The sequence below is a fragment of the Ictalurus punctatus genome, chromosome 4, assembly GCF_001660625.3.
Source record: "Ictalurus punctatus breed USDA103 chromosome 4, Coco_2.0, whole genome shotgun sequence".
In the NCBI taxonomy this organism is placed as follows: Eukaryota; Metazoa; Chordata; class Actinopteri; order Siluriformes; family Ictaluridae; genus Ictalurus; species Ictalurus punctatus.
This window is the reverse complement of record NC_071284.1, coordinates 4,412,501-4,433,216: the sequence shown is the minus strand read 5'-3', so window position 1 is coordinate 4,433,216 and position 20,716 is coordinate 4,412,501. Positions and strand designations below refer to the sequence as shown.

The 20,716-nt window shown below is 39.8% G+C and overlaps 1 protein-coding gene across 1 annotated transcript in view; it reads left to right on the top strand.

The window, feature by feature from the left end:
• hcn4 (hyperpolarization activated cyclic nucleotide-gated potassium channel 4) overlaps positions 1-20,716 on the top strand; it is a 102,995-nt gene that overhangs the window by 50,137 nt on the left and 32,142 nt on the right. The window contains exons 3-4 of the mRNA XM_053678233.1: positions 1,939-2,100; positions 4,137-4,355. Of these exons, the coding sequence (XP_053534208.1) occupies positions 1,939-2,100; positions 4,137-4,355 (381 nt within the window). The remainder of the gene's footprint in view (positions 1-1,938; positions 2,101-4,136; positions 4,356-20,716) is intronic.

Genomic DNA, 20,716 nt, shown 5'->3' with positions numbered 1-20,716 from the left:
TCCCATGGGTCCAGTTAACATTAGGATTAGCAGACCTTGCCTTATCAACATCTCTCTCTCTCTCTCTCTCTCTCTCTCTCTCTCTCTCTCTCTCTCTCTCTCTCTCTCTCTCTGGCTGTCTTTCTTTTGGCAGAGGAAAGTGGAATGACCCTGCATATTTTTTGTTCCATTCCACGGTCACTATTTAAGAGGTTCATTAGTGATCGACTCCCTGCTCAGTGTAAGCTTAAGCCTTATTCTTGACTCATGGCCCTAAAATGAGGTTTTACACACAAACATGCATATATATATACACACACTCTCAGAACAGCGAGCCATTAGTGGCATCTGTAAAAAGCGAGAGAAAAAAAGGACAGTGATTATATAAGTGAGAGCTCATTGTTAGAGGCATCAGCGTTTTTGTGACTGAGAGCACAGTGGCCTGGAAATCAAAGCAGATTAACGGAAACATAAACTAACCCATTACAGGAAAAAGCCCTCAAAGCATGGCCAGGAATATGACCTTGAGCAAGGTTTAAAAGCTTGAGAGTCTAAAGAGATTGGGGAAAATGTACACATGGAACTTAGTGTGATTTCAGAATTAAGGATGAACATCCAGTACTTGCAAGTGACACCAATGACTATGACAGCACAGTACACAATAAATGTATAAATAGTTTCCGGATCCACCGTAACATTGGTTAAGCTAAATGAATGAACGAATGAATAAACTTCAACTATAAATCGTTGAAGTCAGGCTTCTGAGTGCGGAAACAGACTAGCATTTGCCGTATCATTTAAAATCTGTAGCCCGTGTTTATATATTTCTGTGAAGCTGCTTTGAGACAACGACCATTGTAAAAAGCGCTATACAAATAAAATTGAAATGAATATCATCAGGGGTTTGTGGGTTTAAATCCCAACAATGCCACAGAAATAATTTGTGTAGCTGGCCTTACTGTCTCAGGGAAAGCGTGTGCTTTCCTTCACACTCCCCTGTTGGTAGCTGTCATGTGATGGTGAGATTTAGCTATCGCATAGGAATCGGTAATGTCTACAGTTGTGTCAATTGTACAATTGATTAGAGGGACATTGAGGGCAGGGGCAGGATCACCAGATCTGAGTGACACCAGCCCCAGGCCGCTGCAATTAACGGTGTCCCCCCACCAAAAAAAAAAGGTTTTGCGGAATCCGGGCATTTTAGCCTACCTTGGAGCTCTATTTACTGTTAAAATGATGCCCTGTTTTCATTATTCAGTAAATTTGAAATTTATATTTATTTATTTTTAAGATATTTTTAAGATATGGTGAACCTGTAGTACATTTTGCTTACAATATCAAAACTCTGTTTTATAGCATTTAAAAATAAAAATAAAAAAGTTTTATACAGACAAAAATGGTCGTGGTTTTAAATGGTTTATGATTCAGAAGAAAAAAAAAAAAGGAGTTATCTTCATTGAAATTCGAATTGAGAATTGAGAATCGAATTGAACTGTGAAGCCAGTATCATGAAACGAACTGAATCGTGTCTGGAGTGTATCGTTACACCCAAACCTTTGACTGGTAGTGTATGTGCCGATTATGTCACTTTATGGCATCCCACAGATCTGAGAAACAGGCTGACTAAAACGTCTTCAACATTTCCGTATAGCTTCCTTCTGGATATGTAGCCTTGATAGCAAAAATAAACCAGCTTTGATATTCTAGGCCTTTTTTAGATCATAAAATATGAAGAAAGCACCAAGCCTAAAACCAAAAAGCCAAAAGGGGAGACAAACTCACTGAGCTCTTCAGATTTAGTGACACTAATTTACTATTTATTGCTTCGTAATTTTGTCTATAAACAGCTTCATTCAAGAGCCATCAGAGGAGAAATCAAAGACGGAACACTAACCATTGACATTTGTCTTGATGACGGAAGTGTCATGACTGTAATCATGAGTGAAATTTGTTCCCCAGATTTTCCATATGACTTATGACCTGGCCAGTGCGATGGTGCGTATCGTGAATCTGATTGGCATGATGCTCCTGCTGTGCCACTGGGATGGCTGCCTGCAGTTCCTCGTACCCATGCTGCAAGACTTCCCTCCAGACTGTTGGGTCGCCAAAAACAAGATGGTGGTGAGTATTTTCAGACAGTTCCTTAATCTCAATCAGATTTTTTTTTTTTTTGGTGGGGGTGCTCATGCTGTCTTATCCTCATCTCATGTGATTTCTGTTAATTACAGGACTCAACCTGTGCATGTGCACAAGCTGAGATTCATCTGTTCTGTATTTCGTGACATTTGGTCTATTCCATTTTTTGCATTTGGTCTACAGTATTCACAGATACATCTCAGTAGGCAGAAAAAGTTAGCATACTTTCTTGAAGGTGACATTTTACAAGGTGTGTTATTAAAAAGAGATAGTCAAGGAGAAGTGGCACAGATGCTAATTTTTTTTTTATAAAGCCCTACTTCAATATCAGTCAAGTATTGACAATTTTCCAGTGAGCACCCTCGCTGTGCTTTAATTTTGTGTTATTGTTAGTCAAGAGGTGTTCCGTTATCGAGAGGCCCTGGTGCTCAGGAGAGTGACGAGAGAGCCTGGTCTCATTACAAACTCTCTTCCACCTGGTAATTGAGTTCCTTTTCCGGTTATATAAACAAGCCGCTGAACACCTGAGGTGTGACCCTGGATCACCTGCATGAGAAGGAACGGAGTATCCAGCCAGGGGCCAGATAAGAAAAGACTCGTGTGACATTTGATTTATAGCCAGAATTCACCGATGAGGCTTCCGGGAACTTCAGAGGACTAATGGTGATTTGGTCATTACCTTACAGAATACCTAAAATAGCACAGACAAATCAGAACTCCGTTATAAAGCCTGATCAGATTGAAAGTAGGCCAACAAAACTCTGAGGGTAGAACAAGTGCAATGTGGGGAATTTGGGATGATGGAGGAGGTGATCGCACAGAGATTGAAGATTAAAGATACTGTTATGTTAAAAAGAAATCAATTTGGTCCCCTGACAATTCCCACCCACCCGCCAGCTTTTAACCAGGCAGGGTGAATGCTAACACGTACTTCCTCTGAGACACTTGAATTCAGCTACTCATGCTACATGACCAGGTGGCGTTACACACTTGGAGGATAGTGCTGTCTGCCCTCTTCTGCATACATACAGTGGGCTACTTGCCCTCAGGGCAATGACACTGCCATACGCCTTTCTATTAATAGGTATTTTCTTACCTTTATAGTTGTTAATGTATGACGAAGCGTACAATCTGGCACCTTTCTCAGGCTTACTAACATGAGCTTTGCAAGTGTTCTTATATATATGATGAACATCGTTCATCGTTGACGTTCATTCTTGGGAGCTCCTGGAGACACCGGGTGTAAATTAGCGGCATCGCCATTATAGTGGACGAGCCGGAAAGAGAAGTAAAGTTTTGGTTATAATGCAGACGTGTTTGTGCAAGTATCCCATTGGCTGGTGTCGCTGAGATTGGGGAGAGAGTACGCCATCCTTTCCACCCAGAGAACAGGGCCAAATTTGCTTCCTTGGCTTCTGGCTGCGGATGGCTGTGGCATTGTTGGGATCACCCAACGAGAATGCTTCTCTGTTGTGCCACTTGGGAGCTCAAGTTACTGATGGTTTTGTTTTTCTTCTGTTACACCACAATGTTATTAGATGCAACCCCAATAATTAAATGTACTGCTTAGTCACACATGGACCATTATTACACTGTGTGATCATTTCTTTGCTAATCTGGCAGCTCCTTTTTAGGAATTCACCTCTGCAGAAATTAGTTTGAAAGCAATTTGGACACGTCTCCTGGGGAAAGCTCTGGTATTGATTGCACATCAATTTTCATGCGGATCCAAAAGAAAATGTAGACATGTATTCACCATTTTAGGACACAATTAAAATCTCTCTAAACACCTAACCTGCCTTCCCAACATTTTTCAGAGCCTTTATGTGTCCAAGTCCATTTCATTCACATTCTGCATGCTTAGCATGTTTGGTGCATTTCGGGTTCTGAATGCCACAGTCCAGAAACACCTGCTATGGCTGCCTCAAGTGGCCCAGACCATCGAGACTGTAGTGCTAGTTGACCTTTAGCATAGTGTGTGTGATGGCCTCAGGGTGTGTGTCCTTCTTCCCCCCCTGCAGAATGATACGTGGGGACAGCAATACTCGTATGCCCTCTTCAAGGCCATGAGTCACATGCTGTGCATCGGTTACGGCATGTACCCTCCGGTGGGAATGACAGACGTTTGGCTCACCATCCTCAGCATGATCGTTGGAGCAACATGCTATGCTATGTTCGTGGGCCACGCCACGGCGCTCATCCAGTCTCTGGACTCCTCACGTAGGCAGTACCAAGAAAAGGTAAGTGAGAGCTGGATTGCAGTTGATGAGCTGGATGTTACCAGTGATGCAAGTAGACTCAGAGAGTAAGAGTCCATAACCACAGCATAATTTTGACTAATTGCATCATTCAGTGATACCATTCTTCACGCATATTGTTTTTTGTAAGACTAAGCAATAGAAATCACAAACAATTCACATATAGAATTGGTCAATTTCAGGCTTTGAGTCATTAAGAGGTGACAGCAACTAATACAATATGTTAAATATCATGTCCACACTATTTTTAACCCATCTTGTTGCCCACATTTTGTACACCCATTTTGACCCTCTTTGGTTTCCATATTTGCTAATTGTTTCCACTTCTTGATAACACTCACACCTTTGGTAATTATAATAGGTTCCACTTGTTCTTTATTTCAGTGTTTCATATTTAAGCCCTATGTTTTATATATATATATATATATATATATATATATATATATATATATATATATATATATATATATGCTGGCTATTATACGTGACCTTTTGTGAGTTAGAAAGACACCAATAAGACTTATCAGTGTAGTTACTTTGACATCTTCCTTTCTTACCTCAGCCCACATGATGATGTGTAAGCACATAACAATATTAGTTACAGGATATACCTTAATAGTCAACATACTGTATGGGAATTTTTTAGTACCATCCTTATAATTCAGTTTGCTGGATTAGATCTCTGTGAGAGTTTTGCAAAGCACACTGGACAGAACATATTTACCTGTTTTGTAGCTAACAGTGTAGCTTCTTTACAGTTTTGATTAACAATCAGATTTGTGTTTGTAGTTAGCAAGAAGACTTTTTAAATTTAGCTAGCAAACCTAACATAACTGACTGGCAGTGTACGTAACTGGCTAGCCAGTGGGTGTTATTTAGCTAGCTATTATTTCTGCTAACTTGGTCTGTTACTGTATATAAGAGCTAACCCTAAAAATTTAAGAATGTGTTTTTTGACTAAACTGAGAACCTGTTCTTTGACTGTGAAGAAGAAAATGTAGAAGTGATTGTGTATGATAAAGCTAAAGTGTTTAAAACGGTTCAAATGCTGCTACTGCTACGCTACTGGTAAATGCAATAATCCTGGTTGCTACAATTTCCTTACTCGTTAGCTATATTAGCTTTGTAAATTTGTATCTCTAGTGCAAAACTAATGTAGCGTAGTTTGGACACGAACCGTTTCTTGCTGGTTGACTACATTACAGGCATATGGAAAATACTAATCCTTTAACACATCCAGAGTTACTAGATTAGAAATGATAGGAAGACATGCAGGGTACTGTGAACCAAGTGCTCACCTGAAGTGGTGGACAAAACCACACCATGCCAGCATGTCTCCACTCTCTCCCTGGTGCCCGCCTCTCCCTGGGTATGGCAGGTATAATAATGAGCAAAGCTGCTAGCCTGCCACATGGCCCGCCATCTGTGGAGTAAGATGGAAAGATGGGAATGGAGAAGGAGAGATGGAGGGAGGGTAGGTTCTCCCCGGGAAAGGGAGGGAGGGTGGGTCATATGGGGCGTGAGATGCTGCCAGGAGATTGATGGAAAAGAATGAGAAAACTGCGGAGAGTCAGACAGACGCAGCGAGATGGAGGAACAGGGTGCGTTTGATAGATAGGAAGAGTGAGAAAGTGGTGTAAATAGATATAGACGGGTTTCAGAAGATCCTGGAAAGACATACCAGGGAGAACAGAGGAATGGTAATTGAGTGTGGCATACACACACGACACCAAATTGTTATGCCGAGGTCATTTAAAAATAGGTCACCAACACCAAACACCAAAAAGAATGAGAAGCCAGGTGTTTTTTTTTTTTTTTTTTTTTTTTTTAAGTAATAAAACACTTAAGGTTTGTGCTATTGTAGGAATCTAATAAATAACAAGATAGATAGCTAACAGTGCAAGGAGTATGCCTAAAGCCGTCCTTAGTTAGCCTTAGGTAATATTTTCCCACATTCCTTGGTAAAAGTGGCACTAATTTACCACTAGGAGTTAAAATCAGTGTGTGATTAACGACAGACGATTTGTGAACCTTTCCTCAACTTTTACTTTCATACTTTCAGTAGATTTAAGAGTATATACAGTACTTTTCCACTTGAACTTGAGTGAAGAATACTTGAGTTTAGGATTTATTAAGATGAGTAGTAGTACTTTTCCAGCCTTTTGCATATGAGGACCCTTATAATATGATGCTAATAAGGCGACCACTTCCAGAAAACGCAAAAATGTTGTGCAAAGTGTTACATTTTTTGTCATGCTGGGCCAAGCCGATCAGTTAGTGTCATGTGCTCTCATCGCCTGAGTGTTTCTATGCAGACATTCTTATTTATACCGAATACTGACACTAGACATGTGTTTATGTCAGACAGTGAATGTGTTTATGAGAGAGAAAGCTGAAGAAATGAGAAATTTGAGGAGGTGCAAGACGAGGTGAGATATTCAGTGAGTTGGAGAGAGAATCCTTGAGAGTGCAGGAATCTGTTAATTTCCGTGAGCCCTTAAGGGCTCTAAAGGATCAAGAAAAGGAAACTGGAACTGTGTATTTGCTATGTTTTGTTAAGCAATTTTCTACAGAGGTCATTCCTACAGTATGTTCCCAGGGTCCTGTGTTCCCCAGATTTATATGGGGTCATTCCTATATTCCCAGGGTCCTATGTTCCCCAGATTTATATGGGGTCATTCCTATATTCCCAGGGTCCTATGTTCCCCAGATTTATATGGGGTTATTCCTATATTCCCATGGTTCTCTGTTCCCCAGATTTATATGGGGTCATTCCTATATTCCCAGGGTCCTATGTTCCCCAGATTTATATGGGGTCATGCCTATATTCCCAGGGTCCTATGTTCCCCAGATTTATATGGGGTCATGCCTATATTCCCAGGGTCCTATGTTCCCCATATTTATTTGGGGTCATTCCTATATTCCCAGGATCCTATGTTCCCCAGATTTATATGGGGTCATTCCTATATTCCCAGGGTCCTATGTTCCCCAGATTTATATTGGGTCATTCCTATATTCCCAGGGTCCTGTGTTCCCTAGTTCAATATTATGTTAACACACATTAAGTAAACCTTTCAAAAGGTTTTATGTAGCCAAGACTCATTTTCCCAGAGCCCTATTAATTAGATTACCTTTTAACTTCAAACACCTTCACAACACATTTAAATGAATAACAGCATACATTAGTTTAAAATCCATCCTTCATCCACTCTTGAAATTTATGAACGTTATGAACTTGGAAAATGATCTAGGTTGCACACGCTGAACCCTGATTTGTGCTGCTCTACAAATAGCTGTTAGTCTACATTCATACATTCATATATTCATACAGTTCAACTCTGAACTGGGAACATAGGACCCTGGGAACATAGATATGCTCCCTTTCCCTCAAAGCAAGGATATAGATATATTTCTGTTCATTGCTGATGTGAGCCCATGGATTGAGTAACTGAATGTACAGTAGCTATTCAACATTACAGCAGTTGGCCTGGACCCCTGACATTGCTGTGTTCAATAATACTAGCCTGCAATGCTACTCAGTCTGAGCTAAACCCTAAAGCATAATTGGACATTCAGGACTGTTCAATGCGACATGCAAGAATCTGCCCAATTATAGATTTGTTCACAGTAGGTAACACTTGCTAGATTAGCTTTTGCTTGCTACTTAGCTTTTATTTTCCAACAAAGAGGGCTCGGGAGATAATAGTACACAGGAGCCATGTATTCAGAGTCATAATGGTAGCAAAGGTCAAAACATGGTGGGATTGGAAAGACTACGCAAGGCTGTATAACAATGACTAGGGGTGCATCTCATTTCTTTAACCACACATGCTTGTTTTATTTTCTTTCTTCCCTTTCTTACTATTTAGCTCCTCCCTTTAAGGAAGTGGGGAAAGGATGCAAGAAAAAGAAATGAGAACAGGAAGAGTCATACTGACCAAATGAGTCGTTTTTGCCCATCGAAGCATGACCTTAAATCGACTGTGCTGAATTCACTTATTGATTAAACCATTTTTGCACATATACATCACATGATTAAATGTTTTTTAATTGACTTTCATCCAAAGATTGTATTTGTCCGTTATATGTGTATAATTAGGGGTGCACGTTGGCTTAATGGTTAGCATGTTCGCCTCACATGTGGGCGGGGGTTCGATTCCCGCCGCTGCCCTATGTGTGCGGAGTTTGCATGTTCTCTACGTGCTGCGAGGGTTTCCCCGGGTACTCCAGTTTCCTCCTCCAGTCCAAAGACATGCACGGTAGGCTGATTGACATGTCCAAAGCGTCCATATTGTATGAATGTGTGTGTGATTGTGCCCTGCGATGGATTGGCATCCCGTCCAGTGTGCACCCCGCCTTGTGCGCGAGGTTCCCTGGGATAGGCTCCAGTTTCCTCGTGGCGTTGTAGGATAAGCAGTATAGAAAATGGATGGATTTAATTAAGATCGTTAATTACGATTTTATTAAGATCGTTATCATAACTTCTTTTTGCGTTTTTTTTTTGTTTTTTTTTTGGAGAGGTGGAGCATTTATCCTGTGGGCTTATGCCATCCACCAAAATAAAAGTTTTCTATGAATGAAACTGTATATTCTTGATCCAAAAGCCCCCTCTGATTCCTCTGACTGCATTTCCAGGTCATGGGCTAAAGGATACAGGATCAAGTAATCAAGGAGACATCAATGAGAGATGTGACCTGGAAATTGTAAGCTAGAACTCAGAGTTAAGGTGAGGCGGTGTCTAGGGCTTGTGTGACATAATCTGCAAGGTTGCTTAGACTTAAAGAGACCAATCAAGTACGAACGAATAGTTTTAATAAAAACTACCCGGAAAGGGAAAGAAGTATTAGCCTTGTGATTTGTGAGGGCAAAGCTCACAGAAGCTTTTATTTTTATTTTAGATTAGCTCCACCCACTGTACATTATTTACACATATGGAATATTTTATGCCATTAAATTAGAAATACATTGCCTTTAGGTTTCCTGGAAGGTATTTGTGAATATCAAGACTAATGAAGACCCAATGACACAAAACATCACTTCTAAATTTGTATACATCTCACCACTATCACTTACTAGCAATGTGAAATATACGTAAATTTTCTTAAAATAAATACATACTTGGATAGGGTAAATGCGACAGTGATGGAAAATAAACTTTTTACTTCATATCTTGTTATTCTGAGACAAACAGTACATTGAAAGTGAATATAAATAGTATTTAATTATTATTATTATTATTTTTTTTAATCTCTCAAGCAATTATCATTTTTAACCTGAGCAGATTAGACAGGTTCAAATGGTCCACTTTGCGCAGTCTCCTCAGATAGTTAACTCATTGACTGCACACTATCTGTTACCTTGATGGCTGCCATTCCGTAGCAACCTGCTCCCATGGCAACAGTGCTCGCTACATGTCTCATTTGGAGGCAGCTCCCTCGGGCCAGGCTGCCTGCAGAGGGGATATTAGTGTGGTAAACAGCGATTAATATTTCAGGTTGAAGCCTTTTAATTCATTTCTCTTTGAGCGTGGGTTATGCTGATTAACGCTACTTCAGCCGTCTCTGTCTCTGTGAGGATAAAGAACAAGAGGATGGAGTGTCAGCCTGATGCTCTGAGGTGTCGTTGAGTTTATGTGTGTTTTAGTAGGCAGATTTACAACAGATGTAAAACAAAATAATCAAGTTGACAAAAAAAAAAAAGGTATCGTTTACACGGTATGTTAACGTTGAATTTTGTTTGTAGCCAGACAAACCAGTTGTGATTGTAATTGGTAAAGCTTTGTCGTGGCTAATAAGTCGTTAGCTAGCACACTGTATATGTGAAAGGTGGCTTCACTTTTTCTATCTATTGCTACTTTTCAATGCTGTCCTGAATGAACATCCCAGATTTCTACAGAACGGACTGTTTTCTAAAAGCTCAGTGTTTTCTCGAGTTGTTGAGAGAATATTGGTGTTTTGGAAATTCAGTCAGTGGTCAGTGCTAAGCGTAATTACAGTGTAATTCTACTCGTACACATTTTTTTTTTCGTAATATTTTATCGACATGTCTGAGGGAAATGATTTATTTCTACAGTCACACGTCTTTACACTTGACAGCTACATGCTAGTTAGCAAACTCATTAACCTTATCATTAGCTAGCTAGTTTCAAGCAACAGTGTTCTCGCAGCTTGAGCCACTTCAATGGCAACCGTGCTGAAATATCCAACTTGGTCTCGTCGTTTTTTTTTTGTTTTTTTTTCGGTTTCTGCAGTCGCTATGTCTTTACACTTCCTGTAGACTTAACATCTACACGCTAGCTCAATCATTAACTTTATTGTTAGCTAGCTAGTTCCAAGGAATAGTGTTCACACAAAGCAAAAACAAAGGAAAAGGTAAAAGGTGGACCATTTTTGCCATTTAGTAAGTGCTGACAGAAAGGAAACCGTTTCTGAATTACTGCTACTAATGCTACGTTGTAAACAAGTTGTTTTTCTCACAATAGTAAGGTAAATAGAAAATCTCAAACATTTATTGAGCTATTTAACCAAGTAATAAAGAAGCTGGAATGAGGGTCTACCAGCTTGACTAGCTTGGCCTGTGTTTTGGACGCAACTGGAAGCCACAAAACGACTAATCAATCCATTTCATTATCATTTTAATGCGTCTTTGACAACAAAACTGTGACAAAAACTGCCTTTTCACTTCATTTTTGTCTGAATGGACACACATTCGCATATCTAGCTAAGTTGTTTTACCATTTAACTCTTACAGCTTATGTTCTCTGCTCATGGAAAATGCATAAAATGTGTGATTTTGTAGCTCATTTTCCAGCTAGAACACTAACATTGGACCTACACCTGCAAAAACAACAGTCTAATTGCCTGTATGGTGCTCTGAAGTTACATTACCATTCAGCTGACCTGCTGCAGGAAGGCTTTTATAGATGAAGCTCAGACTCGTGCTTCACTTGAAAACGTTGGAAAATAAAATCTGATTGGCTAAAAGGCCCTTCCCCCAACCATTTTGTTTTCACTGATGGAGTCTTCATACAGAGAAGCGGGAAGTGAAAAGCAGTTCCGAACATTACGACGAAAATAGATAGAAGAGAACAAGAGAGGCATGCTCCGGAGAAGAAAACACCTCAGAAAATATCAGTGAATTCATTTTTCTTTACTCTAAAAAATTGTTGCGTTAGCAGAGAAGACAATTTTGGACATAGCCAAGAAGAAACTGGAACACATACTCTATATGCGGCGCTCAATTCAGAAAATTGTCTTTCCACCTCATTTCTTTCATCTTTTCCTTGTATATACATACATATATTTCACTGTTCTATCATGCAAGCGTAAAACCTTTTTCTCGAATAGCTGGACTTTTTATTCTGGAGTTTCCATTTGGGTTCCCTTATGCGCAAATAGAAACAGGCAGACGAAAAGACTCACACTGCGCATGAGTGCGTTTATGCTCCATCTGGCATCCAGAAAGATTCTTTAGAGGGAACCCTAAGAGTTTCTTTATAAAATAATCTAGTTTTGGTTAGAAAATCTGCTCACAAACTGAGATCGCAATAATAAAGAATCACAGTAACAGAATTCTGTATTAATGTGCCAGGTTTTAAGCCGATACAACTCTTACACTGGCCATTGTTATGTCCATAGAATATTTTATCTTTGCAGGATATGTTGCTTAGCAACCGAAGCTTACTCTTAACACACTATATTGCATGACGGATGAATTGTTTATAGTGAATATTATAAAAAATTGAAAATCAATTATTTATTGAATGCTGGATTTTATCATATTGTTTTTTGTCACCATTTAAGAAAGATGAGTATCTGGATCCGGTCCCTAGAGGATCTTCACCCAAACCCAGACGCGAAACATGATTATATATGAGAGTGTTGACAAACCACTAATAGTTAATGGTTATGGATTTCCTAAGGGGTGAATGAGAAACCCTCTGTACTAGATTTCGATCTTAAAGCAATAAGCCTCTCAAGGGTGTGTGTTGCAGTGATTTTATCACGGTTAAGTTTGTTTAAGGCACTCTACTTCACACCATGCTCTAGTTCTCTAGTACAGAGGGTACCAAGGAGAACCTTTTAGAAATCCATAGCCATTACCCATTGTTGGTTTGGAAACTTCTAAATTATTTCTAAATGTATGACTGTGTAGGTGGATTTATGATTTATTAATATACAGGACACAGTCAGCACTCTTATATATCATTATGTATGCAATTTGTGTTTTGGTGAAGATCGTCTAGGGCCACTATCCAGCTAGTCATCTTTCATCCAATTACCTCTCTCATTAAATATCAAATATCAGCTTGGCCATTATATTAATCACATCAGCTGCTTCCGCAAGTCTTGATCTGTGCAGTGGACAATAAAACGAAAACAAATTGTGATAAAAGGTGATGATGTTAACACCAGACTTTAGGGGTTTGTAAGCTGTAAAGTGCCAGACGTCTACAATTTTAAGAGGGCCTCATGGGTCTTTAGATGCAATCACATTAACAGACACGCTCCGCTGACATAAGTATTTAAAGAGATCCTCGTCGAGATCCTCGTCGAAGAATGTTTAGGGCTGAACCAAATACAACCCACCTGACCATGCTGATCAGGGGATGGTGCAGTAGGAGGCGTGAAAGTTTATACCATAGCGCTGTTGAATTCTCGATTCTGATTGGTCAGTACGTATTGACTGGGGGAGGAAACTGAAGTTTGAACCTCCGGAGGAAACCGGATTTGAACCCCTACCCCCGGAAGTGCGAGGCAAACCACTAAGCCACCATTTCCCCAACCATTACACACACACATTTTTAAAAATGTGTAAATGTTTTGTTTTGTTTTTCCGTGAGGAGGTATTTATGTATTGATGAGTCTCCAGTGTCAACGCTTTGCAATGCTAATTATACATTTTCCGACACGGGAAAGTCTTCAGGACAGGTCTTCGTGGTTTCTCATGCATGCGTCTGCATTTTTATGTCTTATTACCTCAAGAAAGAAAGAAAAGGAAAGATTGGTGAGAGAAAGATTGTTTCTAGCTGTTTCGTGTACCTATGAACCGGATAAAAAGTCTAATATGTTATTGTTTCTATAGTAACGTACACAGGGACCTGTATACAGTAGCAAACGTGGCACAAACATAGTGTTTTGTCAGAATCATATTATTCTGAAACAGATCGTTCTTGAATAAATTTTTAAAAATGTTTTTGTGGTATACGAGGAATATAATGCTTCAGGATATGCAGTTATATATAAATAATCATCATTGCGGTGGTAACAGTAACTTTGCTTTTCATTTGTCTGTGTCATATGATTATTTTCTTTTAACAGCACAGCGTGTTGTATTTTATTCCTCACATATAGATTGCACACACTTACTCACTCACTCCTACACATACACATAGGCAACATACTGATTATTAATAGCCATTAACTGACAGATGTGTGTGTGTGTGTGTGTGTGCATGTGTTGCTGCCAGTATAAACATCCGGAGAGATTTCCACTTGCAGTTTCCATTTGCACACTCACACTCAAAACCTCCGTCTCCAAATAGAAGGCAGCGAATCTGCACGGAAACTTCCTTCGGAAACGTGTGCATCTAATTATAAGGGAACAAAAAAGGAAACACCAGGAAGTGTAAGAAAGACAGTGGAAGAAATTATCATCAGAAAGGAGCGAGTGTAATCTAGTCTGAATAGAGCGTTCGATTACAGTGTGTGTGTGTGTGCGTGTGTGTGTGTGTGTGTGTGTGTTTCTGTGTGTGTGTAGAAGCACAAGGGCCATTAAATGAGCTTTCTAATAAAACGGAGACAGAGAGAGTTACTCTGCTTTGAAAAAAATATTCAACCTCTGATTACCCTTTCGCTATTTTCCGAAAATCTCACTGTATTACGAATAATGCACCGATTCTACACTATTAGAAAAAGTTAGGCTCAAATGTTAGCATTTTGGAAGGAGTCTTCAGTGTCAAAGATTTACTTGGCGTTCTCCACAACGTGAGAAAGTCTTCAGGACAGATGGTTTTACAATTTCCTATTGTGGAAATGGAACTATACTGTAAACAAACGAAAAAGTATGACGTGCTGTTGTTAAAGTGTCGTCCCCCCCACCCCCCCCACCCCACCCCACCCCACACCCCCGTTTGACAATACTGCCTTTTATTTTTCATGTTTTTAGACTCTAATGGTGAGCAATAATATGTTTAGAATTCAGTACTAAGACCAGATTAGCGTATTATTTGTGTTTTTTTTGTTTGTTTGTTTTTTTTAACCAGGCTGATGATAATTATTTCCAATTGTCTCCAAAAAAAAAAAAGGTGCAAATTACAAATATATCAATTACGGTAGGTGGGTTTGAATGGTGCGTGATATGGAATACTAAGCTTCTCCACGTTAAACCTCCATGTCTGATTTTTTAAAATTCATCAAAATAACATGGTAGGATTATAGGACAGCAGGGGAATCGTGTTATCACAGAATGATCAGCATCACTGGTCTGTGTTGTCAATTTGCCTGGAGCACTTTTCTTTATTCTCACTGACTAAACAGCATCGGAGAGAAATTTTTTAGATCGCCTCAGGACATCTCAGGTGCATGAGAGGTGGCTGACACTCTTCCATGCCTGTCCATCAATCGTTCCCTTCCTCGGCATTCCACATTCCCTTTACACGTCGGCAGGAGCAGACGGTTCTCCTCCGGTTGCTCGCTCCAGCCATGAATTTCTCCTACAGCATCTCGATCTGTCTCTCGTGTCCTTGCGGCATCGCTCGAGCTGCAGTTTCAAACGGGGTTTAATATTGACGTCGCATTTCATGCTCTGATCATCCTGTTTATACCTGCGTCCTCATTTAACCCAGGGTTGGACATATCAGATCAGTAGTCCGGGCCCATGGGACAAGCAGATTCCGTGTCTTTTCATTCAGTGTGTATGTTTAACCCTATATTACGTATATATAACATAGTGTGCTCATTTCCCTTAATCTGTATCAACCCTAGTACTTTTGTAAAACTATTTTTTATGGTATTTCTTAGTATTTGATCACATTCAACAGAATTTCATCCATTCTTTTTTTAAATTCAGCCTTTGGATGAGGAATTATAGACGCCTACTAGCCAGGTCGAGTTAACAGTAACAGTAGAAGATTTTTAGGTGTCGGTTTCATTGCAAATAATATTATCGGCAACAACTCGACTGAAAAAGAAGAATCTTTAGACATATTTAGATGAATTTCATAGTTTAGTATTTGGTATGGCCCGCTTTTTGTGGTATGTGGTACGCACCTGTTTTGCTTTAATGACAGTTTGCACTCGAGCTGGCATGGACTCCACAAGTTTGTTTAAAACCCGATGGTCCATGTTAGATCAAATCCCTGGGAGGGTCGTCTGAACACGCGCTTCAACAGAAGGGATAAGACTCATGGAAAATCTGACCTTTTGTACATAGGACACATTTGCTTACATTTAAATAGTGACCTAGGAATTGTGCAACATCTTGACTATTGAATATCAGTATGTTACACGTTTTCTTTTTTGTCTTTTTTTAAAATAATTTTTTTAATTCTTCTGTTTATTTCCAGTTTAACCCATATCCAGTTTGTTAGCTTGCCTAGTTTGTTGCTTTTCCTGTGTGTTAGAAATGGGAAATAAACCCTGAGGCTTGTGGTTCAGGAGTGTGGGTTTCTCTGATTTATTGATATGTTCTCATCTTTTTCATAATTATTGTACACACAAAAAAACAAAACAAATGATCTTCATAAAACGTTATGCTTGTGAAATTGCTGATAAATCTAGCTCACAGCTGACTGGCTGACAGCTGATAGTGAACTCCTGCTTCAGTTTGTAACGTTTTTAACACAGCCAAAGCCCTCGACGGTTCACGTGCGTCGAACACGAGTACAATTTCGTGCAATTGCAATTTGGCCAATTCAAGTAGTTTTCCGCGAAAAAAAAAGCACAAAACCCGACGTAAATGGCGTCATTGAGAATTTTGAAAAAAGCTGCAGACAAATCGAGCATTTTTGGCCGCAACAATCACAAAAAACTCTGTTTTTACTGTTATTACTTATTATATACTTTTATAACTCGGTTATTACTGTTATTATTATGTTAGCTACCTTTTTTTTTGTTTTTGAACCTTGTCAGTTAGGTTTCTGGGCAACCAAAACATGAGACTGTCAATCACAACAACATAGCGTTTACTTGTCTGATGGGCTAGCGAATACGTTTAGGATTCGTCCACCCCTGTTAACCTTGTCTAGTCTCCATCACTGTAGCTGATTTCACGTTTGAGAAGCGTAGGTTCGCTGTGTCACAGCCAGCGGTCAGTATTAAAGTGTGAGTGAGGAGAAAGACTGACCGATTTCCCTGGTGGACTCCTTTTCTCACTTCTCCTTCCTATCCTTTACATTTCATGTCTCCCTTGCTTCCTTCCGCCGCTCTTTCTTTCTCTTCATCCATTACATTTCTTTTTCGCTCTCCGTACATGTTGAGACACGTTCCGCACAACGTAAAATAACACTCACAAGATTGAGGGCAAAAACGGCCCATCTCACTCTCAGCGTGTCCTCATGCCTGTCTGTCTGCCTCCGTATCCAGTAGGAAACATTCAGGAAGACGGACAGAATTCATCCGTCTCGACAACGGCATACAATTTGTGTGCTCACTCTGCCGTTTATACCAAACCAACCTCCCCCGCGCACCCCCCGCCCTCGGCTCTGCTAGCTGTTGTCACATCCAAATTGAGTGTCTGATTCAGAAGTCTGGAGACTGCAGACACGATTATGCATTCTGGTCAAGGGTCAAGAACTTGTTTGCGCTTGTTCTTTGTCCTACATGTGCGTTTGTTTATGTTTTGCCATGTGACTTTGATTTGGTTCTAGTCCTGTCTCCATCTTTGTCCCGTCATTGGTTTGTTCTCCTTATAGTTAGCCAAGTTTCCATTGAATAAGAGACATAAAAAGGCTCTTGGGTGATAAAATCAGCACCATAAAATTAGTTCTAAATGAGATGCATGAGCATATGGTGCCAAAAATCCCCAAACCCTCTGTAAATAAATGTGGCATTAGACATTACAGCAGCTGAATTGGTATGTATATTATCTCCAGGGTGGAGTGATTAAAAGATTAATAGGATGTGTGTATTGACCTGAGAAAATGCTTCAAATCTTGAAATCTGTCATTTTTTAAAAACTATATACAGTCAAATACTTGTTGATCACAGAATAACAATTGTGGTAGATGGTGGAGAAAAACCCCTTCACACCCCCTCCAGTTCTCCAGCTCAAGAACCCCCTCCAGGAGGTACAGTAGATGCACTGTATCTGTGTCAAAGTCAACAAACAATAAAAGACTTCACCAGAGTAAATGCAAAGGGTTTACTACAAGATGCTAACCATTAGTAAGCTTCAAATAATATATATTTAAGAATAAAAAAAAAAACAGAGCTGAAAAGAAGGTTTTAGGAGCCACTCGTGCAGAAATTCCTCAACATTCACCAACTTTTTCCTTAGAACTTTATACGTACTTAAGTACAGAGACAGCAGGCCAGAGAAAACGCCGTCAGCTTCTTTTGGAGTTTCGTTTAGGGAATTGTCTGTGCGGAACAGAAGACCTCAAGTGCCAAGTGTTAATTAGAGATGTGGAGAGGAAGTGTAGGGAGGCGAATCAGCACCACTTTCTGCTAATACCATTTGGGGCTGGCATGTCACAACACGCTGCTTAAGACACACACACACACACACACACACACACATTCACAAACACACGTCGACACCTTTTACTCATTAACTGGCATTTGTTTTTATTAAACTTACACTGGTTTACAAAGTGTAAACCAAGTACAAGTACTATATGGTAAAAAAAATATTTTTTACTGTTTTATAAAAAAAATGAACAGCCCCTCTCTACCTCATCCATCAGAAGAACTGGACCACCATATGACTACCACTGACCAGATGTTATCTTACTTCATTCTCATTGGTCATTTTATTAAACCCAGATACAGATACAGTTAGAAACTACAGCTCGTCGTTTTTTTTTTTTTTTTTTTTTTTTCCCAGGCACAGTTTGTGCTAATTATCTTCTGGCCTTCATCCGTGTCAGTTTCTGACCACAGCACTGCTGTCAGCTGGATATCTTTGGTTGGCAGACCTGAGGTTTCTCAACCCAGCAAGTGTCCCTGATGTGTTTCAAAACTCATCATCACTGCTGTATGCGTTATATCAAACCAACACCTCACACAAATCTGGTTAGTGGTGGTGATTTTTCTTTCATGGATGGACCTCCATGAAAGACCACAGCTGATGGTGGACATACATGTAGCCAAAAAAATTATTCTCCATACCAAGAGCAACACAGTCTGTATTAGTAATAATATAAAATGGCATGAGTATATAAGTAAACCATATAATGTTCAGGGGTGGACAAGTCTGATTGGCATTTCCAAATTGTCCATAGTGTGTGAATGCGTGTGTGAGTGTGTATGTGTTTGTGTCCTGTGATTTGTTGGTACCCAGACCTTGTGCCCCGAGTTCCCTGGAACAGGCTCCAGGCTCCCCACGACCCTGTGTACGATAAGCAGTACAGAAAACGGATGGATGGGTGGAATTGTGGTGACACAAACAATAAGAGTGCCTCTTATTTCTTGTTCCCCTTGAGTCATGGGTCATAACACTCATGATCCCAAGTAGATCCTAAGTAATCCCAAACACGTTAATGGATGTCGAAGTCTGGGCTCTGGGATGACTATTGTTTTGAGTGAACCAGCAACTTGTTTCATTGAAGAGTCATTATCTTGCTAAAGAATCAATTTGTTCTGAGTCAAATGTTGTCCAAAGGGTACGACCAGACGTGTTAGTGTCCCAGGGAATAGTTTGAAGACATGTTTGAATGATTCAGTTACAGTATATTACAATAAACATCCAGCAGGTCAGTCTGATCAGAGAAATTTGAAGGCAATAATGAAATTGTCTTTGTATAGCACTTTTAGCAGTACATGTTTTCTCAGTGCAGTTTTACAAAATAAATAAATAAATAAATAAATAACTCTGGATGTAGATTTTGATCTCTAATGAGCAAGCCAGAGGCGACAGTGGTGAGGAAAACGCCACAGAGATGACAGAGATGACATGAAGAACCCTTCAGAGGAACCCGACGCTTCTGGATAGTTGGGATTAAAAATCGTTAAGTACACCGTCACATGGAGAAGGAAAACTGTTTGAATATATATTCAACCCCTTTCAATACAGCTGAAAGATATTGCCCCAGTGAAGCACACAATTGGCTTACAATTAGCCTCTACCTGTGAATCATTCATAAAAAGTTCATCTATTCTAGATAAAAGACCCCCTTAATTCAAGTACCATTGGTCAGATGTGAATCTGACAGAAAGCTGTGAAAAAGAAGACCAAACTGCGTTCTAAGGAAATTTGAGATAAAGCTATAGACATGCACAGGATAAGGAAAGGCTACAATGATATTCAAGTGTTTGGATATCTCCGTAAACACTCTTGGATCAACTGTGTGGAAAGATTGGAAGCTGCATCATACTTCCCAGGCACTGCCTAGACAAGGCCATCCCTCAAAACTCAGCATCAGAGCAAGAAGCGGATTTACGACAGAAGCCATCGAGAGACCAACAATCACTTTGAAGGAGCTAGTGGCTGAGACTGGAGTGAAAGTGCACGATATCAAAAGCTCTGTATACAACCGGCCTGTATGGGACGGTGTCTAGAAAGAAGGCGGAGTTTGCCAGAAAACATCAGCACTAGCCTGTTTCCACGGCCGAGCATCTGCACACATATCAATGCCTAAGGTCTTAGAATGGGATGTCCATCAAACTCAAATAGATCTGAGGATCACTTGTAAACATTTTAAACTTTTAACCATGTACAGTAATGTATTTTATAGATGGTTATAAAACACCTAAACATTATATAAACAATGTGATGATAATAATATCTGGTTTCTCCAGGCCTGGGCCTGTTCTTATATTACGTTACCACACCTGCATCCAGAAACCAGGACTAATTAATGCCTCTTGCATTTCTAATTCAGTCAGAAGCCTAATAAGAAAGGAAGTGAAAAGCACTGGAAAGTAGGCTAGGGTGAAACAAGTATAGGGTTCATTTGAAAGTTGCTTCTCTGCAGGGATTTTACAAGAAGCATTAATGCCTCTGGATGCTGGTGTAGTTCTGTCGGCCTAAAAATATTCTGTTGGCAACGACCGTGATGGATTAATTCGGGTGGATTAATTTTAACCACCATGGTGGATGAATTTACATGTGAATGCGGCGTTTATAAACCTCTCGCTAAAAAAACACAAAGAATAGAGAGAGAGAGAGAGAGCGTGAGAGAG